The following is a 14,263-nucleotide window of genomic DNA, read 5'->3' as shown; positions in this document are numbered from 1 at the left end:
TATAGTGGGGCCTTGACTTATGAGTTCAATTCGTTCTGTGACCGAGCTTGTAACTCAAATTACTCGTATGTCAAAATCATTACAGTGAACAAGTGAGACACGTGATGCTGGGCTGATGTTGTAGCGTTCACTGTGATGTTCACTGAACCAACTAGTGGTGAGGTATCTGGAGCTGGCTTATAGTCTGAATTTTAGCCCTCAACTCAAAGCAAAAAATCAGCCGAGAGATGGCTCATATATCGAAAAACTCGTTAGTCGGGACACTCGTAAGTCAAGGCCCCACTGTACTCGTTAAGTTATAGATATTGGGCTCTAAATGATTAGTTTTACCTAAAAATTGTGTAAGAGCTAAAAAATTTTATAATTGAGGGTAAAGCCTCCAACAAAGCAATGTTAACATTGCCACCTATCTTTATTATTCTTTTTATTTGAAAAGATTTAGCAATTATAATAAGAAATGCTTTAAAGTTGTTTTAGAATTATTATAACCCTTGAACATCACATTTTGTTTTTATTTTTTTACATTGCAATTCTCATTTGTACCTATACTAAATATTAGTATCAAAGTACATATTAATTTTCTCATAATTTTGACTAATTTCTTATTTAATAAATTTAATAAACATTTATTCATAGAACTGATTTTTAAAATGACTACTTTAAATGTACTATGATTTTTAAGACATTCCCTAATTTGGGGCACCTAGGTTGTTTTTACATATTTGCCCTTACAAATAACACTGCTCTGAGAATCTTCCTTCGTCTTTTTCCTTCATTGAATTATTTCCTTAGGATAAATTCCTGAGTAAAATCGTAAGAATAAAGAGTATGAGCATTTTCATAGATCTTTATATGTATTACCATGTTATTTTCCAAATGTCAAGGGTATTAAAACCTCACAATGAATGACATGGAGGATCCAGTACTGGCCAATATCATTTAAAGAAAATATTCTTTTAGTAGATAAAAAACAGTATATCACAATTATGTTAATTTTCATGTCTTTATTTAGTCAACAGCTTTCTTTTTTTAAGGTTTTCATGCATTAATATAAATTACTCTGATGTGTTTTGCTTTGCTCTTCAACTGCTCTCCTAGGCAGCTGAAGTTGGCCAGGAGTAGTGTACATATTCCTGTGACCCTGTTGTTCTTGTGGTTAAATGGGGGGTAGGGAGGGCAAGTGGGAGGGGAATAAGGGAAGCCAGAGCTGGTTGGGGGGAAGTCAATGGGGAAAAAAAAAAGGAGACATATGTACTACTATTTGTAATACTTTAAACAATAAAAAAAAATAAATACCTTCCCCTCCTCCTCACTTCTATGTTCATTCCTACTCAGGAACACAGGGGCACTCTGCAAATTAGCCAACCACTTGCTCTTCTTTCATACAACTCCTACTATTGAGCCAATCTCTCTTTCTGTATCTTTCTTTTGTGAGCTCATTTAATACTTTATTCATTTATATTCTAAACCAGGGTCCTCAAACTTTTTAAACGGGGGCCAGTTCCACTGTCCCTCAGACCGTTGGAGGGCCGGACTATAGTTTAAAAAAAAACTATGAACAAATTCCTATGCACACTGCACATATCTTATTTTGAAGTAAAAAAACAAAATGGGAACAAATACAATATTTGTATTTGCATGTGGCCCGTGGGCTGTAGTTTGAGGACCCCTGTTCTTAACAGATATTCAATGAGGCTCACACTTCTCTATGACTTCTGTTGTCATATGTCTGTTCTTGTTATTTTAGTTATAAACTAGGGGCCCGATGCATGAAATTCATGCAAGGGGCTTGGCCCTCGCAGCCCCGGCTCATCCGGAAGGTCGTCTGGATGGTCGTTCTGCTGTTCAGTCTAATTAGCATATTAGCTCTTTATTATATAGGATGATTAGTTTATAAGGTGGTGACACCTGGCCAGAAGCTGATCCTCTCCACAGGGTTTTACCTGCCCCAACCTTGCACACTCTGTGTTTCCAGAGTCAATTCCTAACCCTTCCTCTGCTGCACCTTCACCTTCACTAGCCACGAGGTTCCTTCAGTCTGGAATTTCTTTTCTCTTTCTCCACATTTTGAATCTGTATTAGTTTTTTATGCTGGGTAAAAACAAAAAAATCAGTCTTACACTTAGTGGTTTAAAACAGCACACATTTGTTATGCCACAATTTCCTTGCATCAGGAGTCCAGGTACAGATTGATTGGGTCTCATGCTCAGTGTCTCACAGGTTCAAATAAAGGTGTCAGCAGGGGCCCTAACCAGTTTGGCTCAGTGGATAGAGCATCGGCCTGTGGACTGAAGGGTCCCAGGTTTGATTCCAGTCAAGGGCATGCACCTTGGTTGTGGGCACATCCCTAGCAGGGAGTGTGCAGGAGGCAGCTGATCAATGTTTCTCTCTCATCTATGTTTCTAACTTTCTATCCCTCTCCCTTCCTCTCTGTAAAAAAATCAATAAAATATATATATTTTTAAAAAGGTGTCAGCAGGGCTGTGTTTTCGTCTGGAGCGCAGGGTCCTCTTCTGAGCTCATTCAGGCTGTTGGGAGAATTAATTTCCTGTGACAATGGGAGTGAGGTTCCCATTTCCTTGCTCAGTTCCTTGGGGCCTCCCTCAGGTCCTGCCACATGGCAGCTCCTAGTCAGCAGGAGAACCTCTCTAGTTTGCTAAGGTGGACTCTCATAGAAGGTAACCTCAGCATAGGAGTGACATCCCATTCCATTCACGGGTCTCACCCACACTCCAAGGGAGAGGTTTACACAGGGCAGGGATCTTGAGGCCACCTCCACCTACCTAGGATCCTGCTCATCTTTTATTGTGCTGTTGAAATTATGTTCCTTTCATGGACCCTTGTCATAGCCTCTCCAGCAGTACAAATTGCTCTCTCACTTTCTTCCTACAGTGCCTTGAAACAGTGCCTGAAACAGTGCCTTGAAACAGTGCCTGTTTCAAGTCTCCTGTCTTACTCTGCCTTAGTGCTCATGGCCTTGCCATGTCTGAACAGCACACTTCACCTTTGGAGTGAGTAGTCCTAGATGTGTGTTTCACCTTGGCTTGCTCGCTCTCAGAGTATTGTGGAGGTGGCTCCTCTGAGGAAGAGTTGTATTTTGCTGTTATTGACAGTTCTTGAAGGTCTGGCACACATTTTCTGAATGTTAACGGTCCACTGTGGCATGTTTTGAAACATTTCCCTGTCTAGTAAGCCACTTAGGGACTTTGTAACCTGAGCATAGTTATGTTTGAATCAGGGCAAACAAGTATTACAGAAAAGTCATGTGTCAGAGACAGGAACCAGGGCTTAAAAGAGCCTAGAATCTAGTCAGAAATGAGTCAATATTAGAGACAGTATGAGTCCAAAATGCCTCAGTGAGAGCAGTAAGGAATGTGGGGAGCAGGGGCAATCTAAGGTTGGGCATTGCTTTGGATGTCCCCACAGCTCCTCCCCAGTGCCTTGCCACTAGTAGGCACTCAACAGTGTTATTGGTTAGTTACCAGGAAGTAGTATGTGCCTGTGAGGGCTTCATGATTTTTAAGCCAATTGTTTTATTTTATTTCCTAATCATAGCTGGTGCTCAAGATAAAATTGGCTGGGCCTTTGGCCTAGGATTAGAAAGACTGGCCATGATCCTCTATGACATCCCTGACATCCGCCTCTTCTGGAGCGAGGATGAGCGCTTCCTGAAGCAGTTCCATGTGTCTGATATCAACCAGAAGGTGAAATTTCAGGTAAAATAACTTGCAAGAATCAACTAAATTTAAAAAAAATGTTTGAAAGAATGGTGGGGGTCATGCATTTGAAAATTGAATTATTGAATTTAAAAATAATGTGAATTTGAAAATAGGTTTTTTATAGAAGTCCATAAACACCCCACAGGAGTTCATAAACCTTCAGAAACTGTATGTGGAAAAAGACGTATCAAGCTTTTTAGTCTAAGCAGAGAACCAGTTTTGGGCTTTCTTGATCATTTTATTATCGATCTTTATATCTGATGATACTTTAAAGTTTAGTTTTTCTGATCCTATATAAACACATTAGTTTCTTATGATTAGTTTGTAATGCACATCTTCTTCATCATTTTACTGTCACTCTGTGTCTTTATATTAAAAGAGTGTCTTTTATAAGCACCATAGAGTTGGGTCTTTTTTGAAATTCAGATTTAATTTGAGTGTTGAATACATCTTACATTTAATATAATTACATGGGATATTCTTGGACTTAATTCTGTTAAAGTTTTATTCCCCACCCCTCACCCCATTTCCCTCTTGTATTCTTTATTTGGAAATTATGGTTTTTGTGGGGGATTTTTGTTTCTTTTTATATCTCATTTTAGTACCCTTATTGCTATTTAGTTTCACCATTTTGTATTATTTTAAGCGGTTATTCTAGAATACAATATGCATAATTAATTCATCTCACTTTACCATGAGTAACTATTATACAACGTCATGAAACAGTTAATAACTTTACAATAATGTAATTCCTCTTACGCCTCCTGTTTTTTTGTATTATTGTCATATTTTATTTCTCCATATATTGTAATCTCACAATATATTGCTCTGTTTTCTTCATATAGTCAGTTATCTTTTAAAGAAGTTTAAAACTATATTGTTTATATTTCCCTCGATATTTACCCCACACTGATTATTCCTTCTGCTGATCTTGATTTTTCTTTGTGATTATTCCCCTTAAGTCCGAAGAACTTCTTTTAATATTTCTTGTAGTACAACATGAATTTTTTCAGCTTTAGTTTGTCTGGAAACACCTTTGTTTAATGTTTATTTATTTTATTCTATTAATTTATTATTATTTTATATTTTTATTTATTTCAGAGAGGAAGGGAGAGGGAGAGGGAGATAGAAACATCAATGATGAGAGATAATCATCGACCGGCTGCCTCCTGTACACCGCATGCTGGGGATAGAGCCCGCAACCTGGCCATGTGCCCTGACCAGGAATTAAACCAGTGACCAAAATCTTATGCATGGGTTGATGCTTAATCCCTGAGCCACACATGCCGGGCTCACCTTTATTTTTTAGGAATATTTTCCTTGGATATAGATTGTCATTTTTTATGTTATTTTTTTTTCCTTTCAGCTCTTTAGAGATGTCATTTCACTGCTGTATCCTTTTAGTTTGGTTTTCAGCAGTTTGACTTATGTGTGATTTTCTATCTGTTGTCCTCCTGAGGTTTCACTGTGTTGGATTGTCTTTCAACCTCCTTGAAAATTCTCCTCTACTCTCTCTTCTAACAATTATACTCCTTCTTTCTTTTCCTTTTCAGACTGTAACTTCATGTTTGTCAGACCATTTGGAATTATGCCATAGAACTCATGCTCGGGGTTTGTTTTTATTGATTTTTTTTACTCTGTGCTTTATTTTGGATAGTTGTAAGTCTTCTTTCTGTGTTTACTAATTTTTTTCTATTGTGTCCAGTTAACCATTAGGCTCCACCAAGTAATTAGTAATTTCAGATATTTTACTTATTTGTCTACAATTTCTACTTGCTTTCCTTTAAGAATTTTGATTACTCTGATGAAATTCTCCATCTTCTCACCCCTTTTGTACATTTTCCTTAAATTCTTTAGCATTTTCATAATACTTATATTAAAGTCCTTGTCTATTAATTCCAACCATTTAGTTATCTATTATTCTCCTTGTATTCTTTTATTTTTTCTTACGCGTCACATTTTTTCTGCTTTTTCACTGGTTTTACTTTTGAAATTGTGTTTAAAAGAATACATAAGCCTTACACTTTCTCCTGCAAGGCGACTAAAGGGATTAGGCCATATTTCTTATTTCTAATCAGGAACTAGATTTCCCATCTCATTTGCTCTGGATGGTGAAATCTGTCCCTGCAAAAGTTTGTGATCTCTGCATGTAAAATGATGATCTCTCTCTGTTTTCCACCCAGTTGCTAACTTCTTCCACACCAGTCAGTGCTTGCTGAGCAAAAAATATTATGAAGGCGAATTGGCTGGCAGTGAAGACTAACTGTCTCCCCATTTTCCAATCTGCCACACCAGCCAAGGATTGGCTGATAAAAGTTTGGCTAATTTCTCCTCTCCAGTGAAGTTTCTTTACCAAGAGCAGGCTAGCTCTTCTGACTACTCAGGCCCACATGGTGACAGCAGCCACCAATGACTGTTCACCCTCAGAGGGCTCATCTCTCTGGTATTTCATTCATTTAGGCTTGTAGCCAGATCTCTTCAATATCTTTTATGGCAGATAATATTTTTAAAGTTATTGATTTTTCCTTGTTACAGTGGGACTGAATTTTTTTTGCAAACTTTTGCATCCTAACCAAAAGTTCATCATTGATTTGATTCTTTGGTTTTATTTTTAATGGCCTTTTACAAATTCTGGTTCCTCCCACACCCTCTTCTTTGGCAACCATCAGGTTCTTCTCCATGTCTATGTGTCTGTTCCTATTTTCTTTTGTTTATTCGTTTGGCCTTTAAAAAAGTCTATTTTTTTTTAAGTAATCTATTTATAATCTAGAAACAGGACCTTCTACATAAATTTGGAATAAAGACCCATCTAAATCATTAAAAGTAAAATCTGGCTAAGGAGCTAAGTTTCTCTCATTTAATTTTTCATTTATTAAGTCATTTATTTTATCATCAAACATTAATGGGACACCGACCAACATTATACAGGGTAGTGTGCTCTGTAGTGTGGTGGGCAAGCACAGATGAGTAGCAGTTGCTACCACAGTTAGTGGCTTAAGTCCAGTTTTTATTGTGTTCACAACTGTCTTCCCTTGGGAGACACAGAGATATCCAGGAATAGATATGGGTCTCTTGTATTAAGTGTCATTTAAAAAAATCTTTTCTGCCTTCAGAGTTGAAATCAGTGTATGCATAACTGTACTATTATGTAATTTACATTGCTGCCTTTGTAGAATAAACTTAAGAACTTCTGATGGGGCAGTTAGGATTTAATTGCTGAAATCATATATGTCTGTAAAATACTTTTTCTTTTGTAGATCACAGAGAACTAGTTCCTAATTATTTACTTATAATTGGTATCTATTAATTATATTCTTGGTTAGTTTCCTATTACTAATGTAACAAATTACCACAAATTAGCAGATTAGAACAACATTTCTATTATTTTACTTTTGTGGAGTTCAGAAATTCAAAATCTATCTGAGTGGCTAAAATTAAGGTGTCAGCCGGAGTGGGTCCTTTGGGAAGCTCTAGGGGAGAATCCACCCCTTGCCTTTGCCAGCTTCTAGGGCTGTCCTTGTTTCTCACTCATGACTCTGTATTGCCTGTTCTCTTGTCTTTCCCTTTGTGTCACGTCTCCTTCTCTCTGAACTTTTATCTCCCTCTTACAAGGACCCTTGGATGGAGCCCACCAAGATTATTCAAGATTAATCTCGACATTTCAAGATCCTTTCTTATTTACATTTATGAACTTCTTTTTGAATGTCAGGTTACATATTCATAGGTTCCAGGGATTAGGACATGGATGCCTTTTGGAGGCCTTTATTTAGCCTATCACATATCCTTTTGTATATTTCATTTTCATCATGGAAACTTGCTTGCCTTCAGGTATCATAGAGCAGATTTGGTGTTAGGTATAAGTGATACAGATGGTGTTAAAGTGTTGGCAGTTTGTAACTATTAGTGTAGAGTGGTCATGCTTATAGATATGAGGAGAATAGGAGACTCATTTTGTCACTGTTGGCTTGTCTTAAGAAAAGTATTTAACATGATTATAATACAAGACTTCCCCAGAGGGGAGAAGAGGAAACGCGGAGGAAAGGTCTGCGGCAGCCATGCCTTCTTTGCCCAGAAAACTTGGGGAGCCATTTGGGAACCATATTGTGCAGGGCTGGCAGGAGGCAGAAATGTCTCTTTTCTCATCTCCCTCAATCCCTCTTAGCTTATGCTTTAGGCTCTCTTGGCTTCTGTGGTACCTTCCTCTGCATAATCTCCACTGTCCTGTAAATCCAGCCAGCCAGCTATGGTGGTGCTCTCTAGGTGCTGGCAATAGCCTGATTCATTACCCGGCCTCATCTCTGCTGTTCTTTCCCGAGTATTTGAAAACTATTGTTTAAGTCTAACAAGTAGGAAACTCAAGTTATAGTGTGGTTTTAACTCTTGGTTTTTTATTTCACATGTTTTGAGTTTAAATGCTTGCTTTTTGTGGCTCTCTCTACCCAACCTCGATCAAGGCTTGAAATAAGTAGATGAGCAAGCTGGTGCTTTATCATGCTAGTGTTGTCTTGTTTTGGGCAAGAGATCTCTATCTCCCTTGCAGGTCCCCCTTCCGGGTTCGTTCTGGGCCCTTGTGTGTATGTCTGCCACCTCCCTAAAGTAAAACTCACTGTTGCAGTGCATTGAATGAATATTCAGTACTCTAACCTTTGTTCATTCTTTAAATGTTCTTTAAACAATACTGAATTATGGATTCAATATTTAGTGCTATACAGAGTAATACTTGTTATTTAAAATTATTTATTAATCAACATTGTAAATTTTATTCACATATTTTGCTTAAATCTTTTTAATTCCATGTGTGTCCATAGTTGTTCAAAAAGTCAGTCCCCATTTGATGAAGTAATTCAACAATGTTGGTTGTTATCTTTCTTTCAAGCGAAGGACTTTTATTGGCTCTCTTTTGTGGGCGGAGACTATATTTATTCCTAATCCTGGATAATATCTCAAATGCTTTTCACTGCAACAGAAGTAGGTAAGAATAGGTGGGCAGTGACATGCACACCTATCATATCAAACCTTATTCAAGATCATAATAATCATAGTTAGTGATTAACACTCAGTTAAACCTTGCTCTTTGTTCGGCATTATTCTAAAGGCTTTATATGTCTTAACTTAGTCTTCTTAATAACCCTCTGAGTTTAGGTTCTGTTATTCTGTCCATTTCACAGATGAGGAAATGGTAGCTGAGTGGTCACTGTGTATTAGCACAATGTATTGTTCATTCAGGGCTTCAAAGAGCCATTGCCTCAAGTTTTATCCTGAGTATAAAATTTATAGGTCAGTTATTCAGAGCCAAATGATTTACATTTTTCTAACAAATTCAAAGATCAGCATATAATTTGTTGAAAATATGTCATTCGGTTTAAATTATCTAATTTATGAACTTTCTGGCCACAAGCTACCTATATTAATGCTTGTCAAACTTTAATGTACCCATGAATCACACAAAGATCTTGTTACAATTCAGATTCTGACTCAGTATGCTCAATAGGGGCCTGAGATTTTGTGTTTCTAGCTAACTCCCAGGTGATCCTGATGTTGGTCCATGGTCCACAGTGCAAATCTACATAATGACGGACAGAAGCATGTGTCAAAGCTCAGCTACCTCATCTGTAAAATGAGATGATAAGGTGACATAGTCTGATCAGGTGATTAAGTACACTTTCTCTTTTGCACAATAAATTTCAGCTTATCATAAATATCACTATAATTTGATCTCTATGATACTAATCTCAAAAGTCTTTTCTTTCTTCTTGTCCTAGATTTAATTACTATGAATTTCAGATTTGCAGTACTGTTATCCTTTTGGTTTTATGAACTGCCTAATCTCTTCCTTCTTCCTTTCTTTCATAATTTCTTTGTTTTTTGTTCACTCATTCATTCATTCTTTGCTGCTTATCAATGTGAGGGAACTGTTGAAAGTCATACAGTTCAAATGCATTTAAAAGTTATGCTTAAGCACAGATGTGTTTATGTACTTTAAGTAATTTGCGAAGAGGAGGTGTTAATATTTAAATTGTAACTAAATAGAACTAGAAATGGTGAAAGATGAGACAGAAAGCACAAAGAATTTGGTAGGCATCAGCAGGGCAGTAACTATGAAAGGGTCTTATATGAACCCAGTCATCTCTGAGGTCAATCATGGACAGATTCCCCTGCGGAAACTGTGTCAGAGTTTATCCTTGCTCTTCCTGTAGCACCCCAAAGCAGCAGGGAGTGCTGTGTTATATGAGGACTGAGAGTTTTGAAGACCAGAGTTGTCCATTTTCTTTATTTATGTCTTCTGGCAATCGGAGTTCAGTGCACCATACATCTGTGCATTAATTTGTTTATAATAATTGCCATTTGTTGAGTGCTATGTCCAAGTCCCTGAACTAAACGTGTTGTCTATATTATAGATTCCATTCATCACAACCCATTGGGGCAGGTACTATAAACCCATTTTATAGATGATGAAATTGACACTTGGAACCACTCCAGAGAGCTCTTAATATTGACTAGTAAATTCTGTTGTTGCCTAGACAGATGCACTGCTCTGGAGTCAGTAACATGAAATTGACAGAACCTGACTTCAAGTTGTAGATTTATCAGGACATAATTAAAAAATAACTAGAGGCCCGATGCAGAAATTCTGCCCCTTCTGCTCCTCTGCCTTCTCTGCCTTGGCCCCTGCCACCACAACTTCGTCCGGAAGGTCATTCAGAAGGTCGCCTGGTCTAATTAGCATATTATGCTTTTATTATGATAGATATGAGGTACACTGATGGAGCTATACATGGGTGAATGTAGAATTTTGCTGATACTGACCAACGCATGTGGAGGTCAACATTTTCTCTTTTTTTAAAATCTTTTTTACTTTTTAATTCTTTAAGCCTTTCCTTGTTTCTCCAGAATTGAATTAGGACTTGTGCCTGTGATTACTTGCTAATATCCGTGGCTTGGAATAGCTCCTAGATCCAGTTTTGCTTTGGTTATCATAAACGTTGTCTGATAGAGACTTAATGCAGGATTATGCAGTGTTTCCTCATTCTATTCCCAAATAAACCCAACTGTGAGAATCTCCTCAGCTTCATTGTGTTGCAATAAAATTAATGGATCTCACATTTTTTGCACTATTTCCATGTGCATTTTTCCCCATCTCACACAAAAAAGCACATAAGTATTTTTCTTTTATTGGAAAGGGTTCATCTCAGACAAAAACTAATAGAAAGAGGTAGATGAAGAAGTGTGGAAGATGACAATCATAAAACCTTTTATATGTGCTCTGTAATCTTTGTTGACTGCCAAATGAGGAGGGATGCAATGAGCAAGATAATGGGCAAGTTTGTATTGGGAATCATTATAGTGCTTATATGTAAAACATTCATAACAGAGCCTATTGCACAGTAAACATTTCATCCATGTTAACTATTATTTATATTTTCACCACCACCACTGCTGTAACTATCACCACTATCACCATAACTACTACAAAGCAGACACTGTTCCAAGCACAGGAGACACAGTCTTTGTGTTCCCTGGTCCTCCGTGCTCGCAGTTTCCTTCTTCAGCTTGCTTTGCTAACATTGGTGTTATATAACCCCGGCCTTACAATGCTAGGTCATTTCATTGACCCATAGCCTGTTTAGACTCCTATGGATTGTGGCCCCATGTGTGTATTGGAGCGTCTCATTGGAGGCCTGCATTTATGACTGCCTTGTATTTTTATGAAAGCAGGAGTTCTGTGATACATTTTCATTTTTAGAGAAGTGCCACCACACATTTCTTCCTTATTTAAAGCACTTTAAAAAAAATAAATAAGGAGTTCCTCAGCATCTACTTCCATAGCTTTCTTGTAGTGTAGACAGAAGGATATGTGTGATGTAACCTTTATATGTACACACATTCAGTACCCATAATACATTGTCTTGGGTGTTAACCTTATGGAAATGCACAAGAATTTTCTATTTATAGACAGCACATTCAACCTTAAATCTTGCCAACATCTATAAAATTTGACAAATTATGTGTAATATTTCTTAGAAATCATCTGAGTAGAAGAGGTTTTGTTATTTTTATCTCTGGAATCAGAGAGATACATTAATACTGCAGAATCATCTAAACCAGATAGTGATAGTTGATGGATCATAAAGTTAAAAGTTACAGTTTTAGTAATCATTTCATAATGTATATGTATATCAAACCATTATGTTGTACACCATAAATAGATACAGTTTTGATTTTTCAATTATACCTTCATAAAACTGAGGAGAAAAAGTTATAGTTTTAAAAGGAAATCAACAGACCGGCCAGTGTTGCTCAATGGTTGAGGGTCGACCTATGAACCAGGTGGTTTCAGTTCCATTCCTGGTCAGGGCACATGCCCAGGTTGCGGGCTCAATTCCCAGTGTGGGGTGTGCAGGAGGCAGCCGATCAATGATTCTCTCTCATCATTGATGTCTCTATCTCTCCCTTCCTTTCTTAAATCAATAAAAAAACATTTAAAAGGAAATCACCAGAATAAAGATCAGAAACAAACCAAGCTCTGAAGGACTTGCCATAGGAAGAAAGAACATATTGATTAAGCAACAGTGAATAGGAAACAGGTTTTTTCCAGGTGTGACTATGGAAAGTAATTCTTACAAAATTCAAGAGAGATGCTTTTTTGCTTCAACCAAGAAAGACCAAACTCAGAATGGCTTAAATAAGAACAAAATGTCAGGAAGCCCTCAGCAATGCCACCGCTCTAAAATCCTGAGCATTTTCCCCTCAGGCTTGAAAGGTGGCAGCAGGAGCAGCAAGCTAGACCATGCAATAAGGTCTAAAGCAGACAAGTGCCCGTTTCCCTTTTTCAGTGTGGGGAAAGTTTTCCGGAAGTCCTCATACTTTCCTCACATCTCATTTGCAAGGAGCTGAAGTTAGCCTGCTGTCTTCTGATATTTATACTGAGCTCTTTTCATAAGTAGGACATGTTTTTGTATAATTTTACCACCAACAATGCCAGATGTGTTCACTTAGGCCAGTGATGGCGAACCTATGACACGCGTGTCAGAGGTGACACGTGAACTCATTTTTTTGGTTGATTTTTCTTTGTTAAATAGCATTTAAATATATAAAATAAATATCAAAAATATACATCTTTATATTACTGTGGTTGCAAGTATCAAAAAATTTCCATATGTGACACAGCACCAGAGTTAAGTTAGGGTTTTTCAAAATGCTGGCATGCCAAGCTCAAAAGGTTTGCCATCACTGAATTAGGCCCTTTAGGCAATGCTATCTCTTAATTCTGCACTGTTTTTATGAATAGACAGTCAATTATGAAATGGGATGATGGGGCTACTAGAAAAGGTATTCTATCCTAAAATCTTTTACCTTCTGCTGGCTAGTGCTTCAAATCATCCCTTAGAGTGGTTCTCAACCTTCTGGCCCTTTAAATACAGTTCCTTATGTTGTGACCCAAACATAAAATTATTTTCGTTGCTATTTCATACCTGTAATGTTACTACTGTTATGAATCGTAATGTAAATATCTGCTATACAGGATGGTCTTAGGCAACCCCTATGAAAGGGTGGTTGCGACCCACCAGTTGAGAACTGCTGCCTTAGAGTTTGCTTCTTTTAGTTTAATGCTTTGATCCCTAGTCAAATGTAAAATACTTATTTTGCCTAGAACTGACTGTGCCTATATTCATAGGACAACTGGATGGGATTAGTGGATAAATATGTGGCTATTGGACATTTTTTCTCTATTTGAGATTAAGTATAGAAATCAGGGCCATCATGGCACCTCCAACTGAGTTAACTGTATTGGCCAAAGAGAAAAGGGCTTAGATACTAAATTCAAGGTCAGTTACACTAGGAATGAGATCCTCAAAGTTATCAAAGAAAAGACAAGTGTATTAGAGCAACACAAATGGAAAATTCAAGGTTTATATTCATGTCCTAGCCACCAAATAATTTACCTTACTAAATTCTTAGTCAACACAGGTAAAGGTAGTTGTTCTGTGTCTTTAATTGACCTCATTATGTGCTAGAGGAGAAACAAATCTCTTCAGTATTTCAATTAGAGCAGTGCACTGCTCCTTTACACTAAGGATAAGAGGAGGATGTGGGTTCATCTGAAATGTTAGGACTTAAGATCGGCCTGTGTTTAGATAGAGAAATGAGAATTGCTTTGCAATGACACTATTGCACAGCTTTTCAAATGGTACATTTATAATGGCATTTTTACTGTGTAATCTTGTGATCTTGAAAATGAAGAATGGTTAAAATAAGCAGTAATTTATATTAAGTGGATAGCTTAATTATTCTATTACTTGGCTAAGTAATGAATCAAATATTTTCTTTCAATAAGAGGGAAGAATTTATTTTCCAAAGGGCATCCCTATGAGATTTATAAATTACAGTTACAGGCTATAAGTCACTACCAAGGATAGTGAATTATAAATAGACTAGTGGCCCGGTGCACGAAATTTGTGCACATTGAATGGGAATTAATTAGAGGAACGTAATTTGAATCAGTATCTAATATCAATAATATGTGAGCGTGAGGAAGTCCGCGT

General features: G+C 37.2%; 1 protein-coding gene across 2 annotated transcripts in view; it reads left to right on the top strand.

The window, feature by feature from the left end:
• Positions 1-14,263, top strand: part of FARS2 (phenylalanyl-tRNA synthetase 2, mitochondrial) — a 584,045-nt gene that overhangs the window by 324,493 nt on the left and 245,289 nt on the right. For both annotated transcript variants that reach the window (XM_006768687.2, XM_015567165.1), the window contains exon 5: positions 3,556-3,716. In XM_006768687.2, coding sequence (XP_006768750.1) covers positions 3,556-3,716 — 161 coding nt within the window. The remainder of the gene's footprint in view (positions 1-3,555; positions 3,717-14,263) is intronic.

This window comes from Myotis davidii, unplaced genomic scaffold (assembly GCF_000327345.1).
Source record: "Myotis davidii unplaced genomic scaffold, ASM32734v1 scaffold623, whole genome shotgun sequence".
Classification (NCBI taxonomy): domain Eukaryota; kingdom Metazoa; phylum Chordata; class Mammalia; order Chiroptera; family Vespertilionidae; genus Myotis; species Myotis davidii.
Note: the sequence above shows the minus strand (reverse complement) of the source record. Positions and strands in the feature narration are given on the sequence as shown.